Source organism: Octopus bimaculoides, chromosome 14, assembly GCF_001194135.2.
Source record: "Octopus bimaculoides isolate UCB-OBI-ISO-001 chromosome 14, ASM119413v2, whole genome shotgun sequence".
Lineage (NCBI taxonomy): Eukaryota > Metazoa > Mollusca > Cephalopoda > Octopoda > Octopodidae > Octopus > Octopus bimaculoides.
This window is the reverse complement of record NC_068994.1, coordinates 58,127,276-58,138,296: the sequence shown is the minus strand read 5'-3', so window position 1 is coordinate 58,138,296 and position 11,021 is coordinate 58,127,276. Positions and strand designations below refer to the sequence as shown.

Here is an 11,021-nt window from a genome sequence, read left to right as displayed (position 1 = left end):
TGGGGCCAAGCTGTTCCAGCTCCATGGCTGTTGCTGGTTTGTGTGAAGACCCCTTCTTTATGCTCTGACAACAAGATTGATTTGTTACTTCCAAGGGGAAGTCTGTGAATAGAATCCCTGTTTCATGGTCTTCAAGTAAGAACTGCTCCCTATTTTCCTTGTTTTGATAGATTCAGGTCATTGTTGATCAAATAGGACCGTAAGGTCAAAAGCATTCCAGCCATGATTATCTTTTTCCAAGAATCTTATCTAATGTGTCCTTCCTTTTCGTAAGGCAGTATGTGGTTTGATAGATTAGTTCCTATTTCAAGCAGACTACATAAACTTTCTCGTTAGTTGGTCTCAATCCAAACAATTAACCATTATTTGAATATTTCTTACTTAGAATATAAAATGTTTCTTAAATACTAAAATACAATGCTTGTAAATATAAGGCACTGAAATCTAAGTCACTTTCTTATAAACTTAACACTTATTTTAGGCTTTTGTATATGATGGCGTGTGTGTGTGTGTGTGTGTGTGTGTGTGTGTGTGTGTGTGTGTGTGTGTGTGTGTGTGTGTGTGTGTGTGTGTGTGTGTGTGTGTGTGTGTGTGTGTGTGTGTTGGTCTACACATTTTATTGACCAATTTGATGTGTTTGTCTATTTCAGAAAGAGAACAGCAGTTGCCAAAACAGTAAAAACAAAGTGCCAGGATACCTGGCAAGGAAGAGTGACAAAGAAAACTCCACCTTCCTTGCACAGATTCGCAGTCTACAGCAAAAGATCTCTGAACAGTACAAAACCATCAATGCTCTCAGACAAGCATGTTCCGTAAGTAACAAACTTCCAGAATGTGGGGCTTAATAGCATTAACATTTTAGCATTTGGACTGGCCCAAATGTCCTTACTTTTTTATGTTCAATCCAGGATTAATTCAAAACAATCATCATCATCATTGTTGTTTAATGTCTGTTTTCCATGCTGGCATGGGTTGGATGGTTTGACTGAGGGCTGGCAAGCCAGGAGGCTGTACCAGGCTCCAATCCAATCTGGTAGTGTTTCTACAGCTGGATGCCCTTCCTATCGCCAACCACTCCGAGAGTGTAGCGAGTGTTTTTTATGTGCCACCGGCACGAGGGCCAGTCAGGAAGTACTGGCATCGGCCACGCTTGAATGGTGCTTATGTGCCACCGGCATGGGAGCCAGTCGAGCGGTGAATAAATAAACATTGCATTTGAGTGAGGAATCTGAATGCTAAAGGGTTATTGTTTTGAAGGGCAGGTGGATTTTGGCACGTTGGAATGTGCATCCGTATGTGTGTTGGGGGCTTTATATATCCAAATGTTTTTTTTGTTGGTTTTGTTTTTCTTTTCAAAAATGCTGTGTATAGTTAGTCAATTACAGAACAAGACAGACCATGATAAAAGCCACAACTCTGTTGATGACAGGTAAAACTATAACCTATGTCAGTCAGCTGTAATCATCAAAAAATATATTTAAATATAGTTTCCCCACCAATTAGAATATATAGAAATTAAATTCATGTTTGATTCACTAGACTGTTCATTAGCAGCCCAGTCAAGATGGTATTTTCTTCTTCTCCTACTCTTGTTTTTGCACACATCTACAAAATGACTTTCTAATATGAACTTCCATTATGCAGCTGAGGAGTACATTTTCATTGCACATCTTATGTGGTGTTCTCATTACATAAATAAATGAAGTTTGTGCGAAACGTACGTACTGCTATAACCTATTGAATTTTTGTTGCTTTTCTTCAAATTTTATTCACCAAATCTCTTGATTTTGTTTTTGGTTTTTACCCTACCAAATTCTGGTACCTCAAACATTTTAAGTACCACATTTAATCTTTTGATTAAATCTATATATATATAGATATATACACACACAACACGCATGCAATTGCATGCCCCCCCCCCACACACACACACAATGGTTGTACTAAGATAAAGCTGGCATGTCTTCATCCCATTAGCAAAGTGAAAAGAGAAGCAGGCTGCTGCATAACCACCGTGTACTTTACGTTCTCTTTTCTGTTCCACCTCATCTTTCTAAAGGTGCACACACACGCTTGCTTCTGCCATCTGCAGTCGACAGTTGTGATGATGATGATGGCTTGCAATAGTGATGGTTATTGTGAAAATAATGATAATAGTTGGTTGGTTGTTGGTGAAGGCTTATGGAGGCAATAGTTGTTAGAATGATGATGATGGATTACAGAAATAATGACCCTGATAATGGTGATGATATTATGAAGAGAGCCGTCCTAGACAAACAGACACAGACAGACAAACAGAAAGAGTTCATCTGTAGACTTGCTGATAAAACTCTTCATCCAAATGTAAATGTCAATGAAACAGACATGCGAGTGAAGCTGAGACTAAGCTTTAGCTAAACTCTCTCTTTTGTATTATTATGGATATATATATATCTCTTTCCTTTCCTGAGCGTCCAATAATACTATCCATATCACGTCCTCACTTTGTTGTTTCTTTGTTTTTTTGTTATTGTTTTTTTGAACTATATATATATATATATATATATATATATACACACCATTTGCTATGTACGTGTATTGTAATGATTTAATTCTTAATCTTCTGAGATTATGGTAGAGTTAATCTCATTCATCATGCATTTGTCTGCTTTCCAACAATTCAATCTCTGCTGTTTGATTTCACATGACCTATAGAGATATAGCTAGCTTGCTGGATGAACAGACAGACAGGTAGATATCGTCATGCTCAAAATGGTGTATTTTACGTGCCACCTGCACAGGAGCCAGTCCAGCGGCACTGGCAACGACCTCGCTCGAATGTCTTTTCACAAGCCACCGGCACAAGTGCCAGGAAGGCGATGCTGGTAACGATCACCCTCAAATGGTGCTATTTACGTGCCACTGGCACGGAAGCCAGACAGGTGCTCTGGCAACGGTCACGCTCGGACGGTGCTCTTAGTGCTCCACTGGTACAGGTGCCATCACGATTTCGTTTTCAATTACCCCAACAGGTCTTCGCAAGCCGAGTGTGTGTGTATATATATATATATATATATCATCATCATCATCATCATCGTTTAACGTCCGCTTTCCATGCTAGCATGGGTTGGACGATTTGACTGAGGACTGGTGAAACCGGATGGCAACACCAGGCTCCAGTCTGATTTGGCAGAGTTTCTACAGCTGGATGCCCTTCCTAACGCCAACCACTCAGAGAGTGTAGTGGGTGCTTTTACGTGTCACCCGCACGAATACACACACACATTTGACAACTAATGTTGGTGTTTTTACATCCCCATAACTTAGCGGTTCAGCTAAAGAGACCGATAGAATAAGCACCAGGCTTAAAAAGAAAAGTGTTCAGGTCAATGCATCGAACTAAAATTCTTCAAGGTGGTGCTCCAGCATGGCAACAATCTAATGACTGAAAACCAGTAAAAAACAAGACACATAGCCATAGATATCTTAAAATGTCTCCACACACACACACACACACACACACACACACACAGTCGTATAGATAGCACAACACAGGCAATGTGGTGGGTGTCTGTGATGTTCTGTGTCTGGGAAATCTTGGTTATTATGGAAGGAAGTACGCAGCAGATTTCTGTGGACTTTATGGTTACCTAGCAACAGTTTAGACATTTAAGGACACTTGTGTTGCCCTAGCAACGTTTCTATTTTCCTGCTTCTCACTGCAAATTAGTGTGTGTGTGTGTGTGTGTGTGTGTGTGTGTGTGTGTGTGTGTGTGTGTATCATCTAGCTCTCTATATGTGTGTATACACATGCACATCACGCCTATGGTGAGAAGGTATGGAGATTGTAAGGCCAGTATCGCAGTCTTCTCCATAAACACACCATTACCACCACCACCACCATGGAGAAATACCTTCAGCTCTGCCTCCATCTACTCTTCAATGTTGTCAGGGTAGTTGGGTACGAGGAGCTGCTGCTTGCAGAACCTAACATACCCCCTTTTGCTACCCTACAATATTGTTGTGTAGTGGAGTGGGCACAATTTACGTTCTTTCTTTTCTGTGTGTATGCGTTTGTCTATAACATACACACACGCACTCATACATATACACATACACACTTCTGGTGGTGGTGTTTGTGAGTGTGTGTGTATACACAAATGCTATTCATTTCCCAGAAAAGATGGCAGTACTGTTTTGACTGCTGCTACTACTACTCCTGCTGCTACTACTTTGAACATCTTTACAATATTATTGCTTTGTTTACACCTCAGGTTTTTTTACCTGACGGTAATGCTGTGTGTGTGTGTGTGCTTAAGTGTTTTAATCAGTTCGATATTGTCACATTGATTCTGTATATTTGTTACTACAATGACGGTGGTGGTGACAGTGAGGTGGAAGGATAAGGGACTGGTCTGACAGTACATGGTGGTGGTGGTGCTGTAGAAGTAGCTAAATAACAAGGGATTTAGTGAGAGCCAATTCAACCCCGACTGATCAAATCATATAATCAAAGGTATTCCGGGCCATGACCATCCTATCGCTGTGTTTGCGCCCCTCCCACCACCACCACCACTAGACAACCAGTGTCGGTATGTTTACGTCCCTGTAACTTAGCAGTTCGGCAAAAGAGATAGAATCAGTCCCAGGCTTTAAAAAAATACTGGGGTTGATTCATTCAACTAAAATTCTTCAAAGTGGTGCCCCAGCATGGTCGTAGTCTAATGACTGAAACCAGTAAAACGATAAAAAATATTTAATGTATATGTGTATATGGTGTGTATATATATATATATATATATATATATATAATGTATTTGAATATGCGGTGTATGTATATATATATGTGTGTGTGAGAGGCACTCTTTATCTTCCTCTTCCTCCGTTTCTCTCTCTCTCTCATTCTACCACATCTCAATCAGTTTGCATTAATTAACCACTCTTCTACATACACGCACACATTATACAGCTCTGTGCTGTTTGCAGCGCCATTTACATTCATTAACTCAAGTAGCTCAGTCCACTTGGCTGAAACTAGGTGTCACTCTAAGTAGCAACTGGAGGCAGTAACACCCCGCTGTTTGTAAGGTCAACAAACTCATTACATAGCCCAGTCCATCTGGCTGAAACTAGTTCTGACACTGTATGTATACAACCACTGTAATTGGCCCTGATGCTCCCCCAGGGGCCATAGTGAACCTCAGTCCTGGGTACACTGTGGTCCGCGAGACATTCTGAATTGCTTGCCTTCGTTCACAAGGAAAACATCATCATCATCATCATCGTTTAATGTCCTCCTTCCATGCTGGCATGGGTTGGACGGTTTGACAGGAGCTGACCAGGCAGAAGACTGCACCTGACTTCTGTGTCTGTGTTTGGCAAGGTTTTTTATGGCTGGACGCCCTTCCTAACACCAACCCCCCTGTAGAGTGGACCAAGTGCTTTTTATGTAACACCTGCACAGGTGAGGTCAGTTTTGGCTTGGTTTTTACAGCTGGATGCCCTTCCAAACACCAACCGCTTTGCAGTGCGGACTGGATGCTTTTTAAGTGGCACCAGCACTGGCATTGCTCAGCCATGGCCGTGTGGTTATGAAGCTTGCTTCCGAACCACATGGTCCCAAGTTCAGTCCCACTATTATGTGGCACCTTGGGCAAGTGTCTTCTGCTATAGCCTTTGGCCAACCAAAGACTTGGTGAGTGGATTTGATAGATGGAAACTGAAAGAATCCCATCAATAAAAGAGACTGTCAGCACAAGTACCAAATTGAAAAAAATAGATACTGTGGTCAATTCATTTCACTAAAAACTCTTCTAGGCAGTGCTTCAGTATGGCCACAGTGTAATGACTAAGACAAGTAAACAATAAAAGGTTAAAAAAACAAAATCCACCAGTCGTGGGGTGGGGTGGGGAAGGGAGTATCACTTTACAAGAACGTTTTCCCCCTCCCCCTGCTCTCCCTCCTTCATTTGTGCTTATACCACCAATGCAGTGAGGGGAAGGAAGAGGAAGAGGCAGTGTCTGTTTGGGAAACTGTTCAGCTCTGTAAGAAATTATTGCGCATTGAGATTTCTTTGGATGATAATAGATTCAAACCACCACCACCCCACTCCATCACCAACCCCTACCAACAGGTAGAGACTACTTGACAGATGTGGCCTCCTTCCTTCTATTTGTCTGAATTTGAGTGTGTGTGTGTGCATCTGAGCTTTAGAATTTCCATTGTGTGTGTGTGTGTGTGATATAGGATGTGCATTCCCATGTGGGTGTGTCTAACCGTGTTTGTTAACATAGCTAGACGCAAAAGACATGTAGCTTCTACATGACTGTTATCTCTACCTCACACACACACACATAACTGTTTTTTGTCGTCTCATGTACATATGCTCACACTTGTGCCTTAAATGATGCATTGCTGAATGGTACATCAGTAATGGTGGGGGTGGTAGTAGGAGTAGTAGCTGCGGACGTTTGACTGTATATATATATATATATATATATATATATATATATATATATATATATATATATATATATATATATATATATATATATATATACATACATACACGTATATATTTCTACATACTGTAGTTGTAACCAAAAATACTTGTTGTCTTCCTTCCTTCCTTCCTACATGTATTGATGCACAGTAAAGTACACACACACTCACTGTATAACATAGATGCAGAAGACAAAGATTCCGTACTTCAGAAACATATGAACAGCCTTCTGCATCTTTGGGTATATTACATACACATCTCTAAATCCATATCTACGTATTCACACACACAAGCATCTACCATCTGCCTAAACACACACACACATACACACACTATTTACACCCATATCTACATACTCATTCACCTAGATATGCTCTACAGCCATCTCTCTCTCTACACACACACACATTCAAGTTTACACATGTACACACAATGCACATCCATGTCTATGCACACACACACACACATACACATGCACACAGTCAAAATTACATAAACATTCAAAAGCACTTACACACCTACACACACAACCAGAATTACGCACATACACATATCAGACAGGCCAAAACAAGATGTTTGATTGTTAATGTAAGCAGGATTCTTCTGTGCCTTTGACCAAGTTTGGTAAACAACCTTGATCACTCTTCTAGACAGTCTGTGTCTGTTCTGCTATCTGCTGCCACATTCTGTTTATCAAAACCATTCTATAGGAAACAGACTCTGCTGTGAGGTGGCTGCTACACCATAATCTATTCAATGGTTGCTGAAGGAATCTGCTTGGGAACAATGTCTCAGTTTGACCTCACTCTGTGACACCTTCAGCTGATGCCAGCCAATGTTTGGTGGAAGGAATTTTATAGACAAACTGTATGGAAGCCTACCTCATCATCATCATCATCATCATTTAATGTCTGCTTTCCATGCTGACATATGAGTTGGATGGTTTGATGGGGAACTGGTGAGCTACAGGGCTGCATCAAGCTGTAGTGTTATCTTTGGTGTGGTTCCTGCAGTTGGAAGCCCTTCCTAACACCAACCACTTTACAGAATATAATATTTTATTTTGGTGGAGTCAGTATCTTACTACTTTGGGATTCCTCTGTAGGCACACAGGATCTTCAGGCTGGAGAGTATATCAGCCGAAACGCTGTGTTAACAACAAACAAGATGAGGACAAATATTCATCAAATGTAAATAATGTAGTCATAATTCCTCGTCTCTTAAATATAGAACTATTTATGGCTCTTTTCTAAAAATATTCATCTTCCTTGACACAATGAGATCCTGCATAGCTGAAATCCAATCTTGTTTTTGAAATGACCACACCCTACACACTTTACTTCCAAGCACTGCAATAAACATCAGAAATGAGCGAGAACTTTATAACTTTGTGTTTGTGTACAAAAGAGTTCAAGGTCAATTTGAGCCTAGCAGCTTCACTCTGCGTACTTTAGCTCTGTTACCATAGCAACAGTCCAGATACTTTATGACCAAACCTCATACCTCTGCTCATCTTGTCCTCTTATATACCTCCATTTGTCTTAACTGAGCTGTTATACGATATCTCAAAGCAGCTCACTTTATCTTCTACAATGATAACCCAACTTCCTCTCACATCATAATCTCTCAGTAATACATCATCCACCCAAGTTCAACACCCTTATGTCCCATATCTCAAACTCGCTAAGTCATGTCTGTACCCTAGGTTACCATCCTTTACCAACATTGTCTGAATAACAAACCATTTAGTGATTAAGACTCACCCTTATCCCCTCACACCCTGATGTTATTATCCACCCTGAGTCTGCTCTTAATACACCATTGTCATCCTTCCCAAATGTTGTCTGACTCACAAACCATCTCGTCCTAGATTTTTTTGTCGTACACCCTCCATACTCTGACACCCTCATGAATATTTTCTGACTCATAATTGTAACACATGCTCAGTTCTAGATTCTTGTGCGAATGTTTGACATATTCAATGTTTATTTAGTGTTCAGGAAACTGAAATGATTATGATTCAGTGAAGTGGCCAGTTGCTTGGAATATCAACCATGTTTGCTAAGTGATGCCACTTGAATAACTCGGTGCCAAAATTGGGTGCTGAGAAAATTAGTTCAAGTGGTCGTGTTTATCTGTTGACTTTTTAATATTTCTTCCCCCTCTTCAGTTCCTGCAGAAATTTTGGCTTCAATTTTGGCTTGAATTCTAGGCATTAGCTGCTGCTGCTACTACTACTACTACTACTACTACTACTTACTGTAGCCTAAATAAGAGTCTATGGTTGAATAACTTTTTTTAAAAAACATTTTGGATTTTATTTTATTTTCTCCAATTTGTTTCCTTGGTAACCCACTTATAATGATGGTGAATGTGGTGGTGTTGATGGAGATTATGATGATGCTCATCATCATCGTCATAATCACCATCACTACCACCTTCCCTGTCACCACCACCACCACCACCATCTTCATCATTATCTTTTATCTTCATCACAAGCACCATAATCACACCCCTCCACCACCACCACCACCAGCCTACAGTCTAATTTGAATGTAATATTTTGTTATCAGATTTTCAATAAATATGCAACAATTTATTTTCTCTTTTCATCATTGAAATGTTTCTTGTAACTGTTGTTGTTGTTGTTGTTGTTAGTGGTGGTGGTGGTAGTGGTGGTGACATTGTTGTTGGAGAGCAGAGGTCAAATCTGGTCAGACTCTTTATATCACAATGAACCAATGAAATTACTTCCATAAGTCATGATCCCACACACACACACATGCACGCACACACACACACACACACACATACACGAACTACACTCACTCACACACATCTATACTCGTCAATACACACATACATCTACACACACACACACACACACACACACACACACCAAGTCTAGGAATCTAAGAGAAAATCCACATTGATTTATTGATTGTTTTTTTACCATATCTTTGTGTGGAAACAGTTTGGATGTTGCTAGACGAAAATGGTGATGATGATAATCATTTCTACTATAGGCACAAGGCCTGAAATTTGTGGGGAGGGGGAGAGTCGATTACTTTAATCCCAGTGCATAACTAGTATGTATTTTATTGATCCTGAAAGGATTAAAGTCGAAGTCAACCTTGGCAGAATTTGAACTCAGGACGTTGCAGCAGATGAAATACCGTTAAGCATTTCACCCGGTGTGCTAATGATTGTGCCAGCTCGCCACCTTAACGATAATTATTTTGATAATGAAGTAAAAGAAGGCATGAGATGAAGAGAATATGCAAGTGCAGGTGTGGCTGTGTGGTAAGTTTGCTTCCTAACCATATGGTTCTGGGTTCAGTCCCACTTCATGGTCTCTTGGGCAAGTGTCTTCTACCATAGCCTCAGGCTGACCAAAGCCTTGTCAGTGAATTTAGCAGACGGAGACTGAAAGAAGCCCATCGTGTGTGTGTGTGTGTGCACGCACCTTACTCTCTAAGTACATCCCTAGTTACCTCCCTTGTAATAGTCTCCCTCTCTTCACATTAAACTCTCCCCGTTTCAACCATCTGCTTGCTAAATTGTTGGAAATGAATGAAAATCACAAAATACCATTAATATTTATACCTCGTTATAAACTTCAATAAATAACAAATGATATTTTGGTTGTAGTAATTGATAATAGTAGTTACAGTAGTTGCTATATTTGATTTCCAGTGTAAAAGGATTTCCACTGAAGTCTATTATATGTATGATGTCTGTGTGGAACAGTTGTAGTCTGAAATGTTCTTGATTTTTGTTTATTTTCTTAGGAAAAAGATAGAAGAATTGAATTAATCCAACACAGAAAAATGAAGAAGCGATTACGAAGATCTTTGGAAAAGGTGAGTTGCATTTTATTCCCTACAGACTTTCAGGTCACTGCAGTCCTTTCATTCGGTCTTTTGGCAAGTTGCATCTTAGATATCCTGTTCACTTTATCATGACCTTTATATCTCTACACATCGTGCATCTTCAGTCTGCTCCACCCCAACAAACTGGATGGCTTTTTAACCCACGACTACATCTTCAAAAGCAGTTGTCTGAGATGCAAACACTCTTTCAATATATTGCTCAGCCCACAAACTCCCTTGCCAAAAGGGTTTTCACCAACTTTGTGAGATCCTTTCACAGTCATCTCACCAATTGTAATGACATCAGAAGCCTTTATAATGACACCAGAGGTCTTTGTCTTGCAAGCTACTTGGCAGCTCTGCTTGTGCCATGTAAGAAGCACTCATTCCACACTTTATAAAGTGGTTGACGTTGGGAAGGGCATCCAGCCATAGAAACCATGCCAGAACAGACAATTCAGCCCATGCTAGCTTGGAAAACAGATGTTAATTGATGAGGCTAATGAATTTAGTATTGTAATCAATAGCTTTCTGTCCTGACACCATTACAGTGTTTATTAATAGAGCTCTCTCCCTCTCTCTCTCTCTCTTTCTCATCAACACTCTTCCACTCACTGTTGCCATCTGCAGTAGCTCTCTCTCTCTCTCTCTCTCTCCTATACAGATA

General features: G+C 40.3%; 1 protein-coding gene across 1 annotated transcript in view; it reads left to right on the top strand.

The window, feature by feature from the left end:
* Positions 1 to 630: 630 nt before the first annotated feature.
* LOC106868614 (repetitive organellar protein) overlaps positions 631 to 11,021 on the top strand; it is a gene marked incomplete at its 3' end in the record, with an annotated part of 66,638 nt that continues 56,247 nt past the window's right edge. The window contains exons 1-2 of the mRNA XM_014913959.2: positions 631 to 812; positions 10,274 to 10,345. Of these exons, the coding sequence (XP_014769445.2) occupies positions 10,313 to 10,345 (33 nt within the window). The remainder of the gene's footprint in view (positions 813 to 10,273; positions 10,346 to 11,021) is intronic.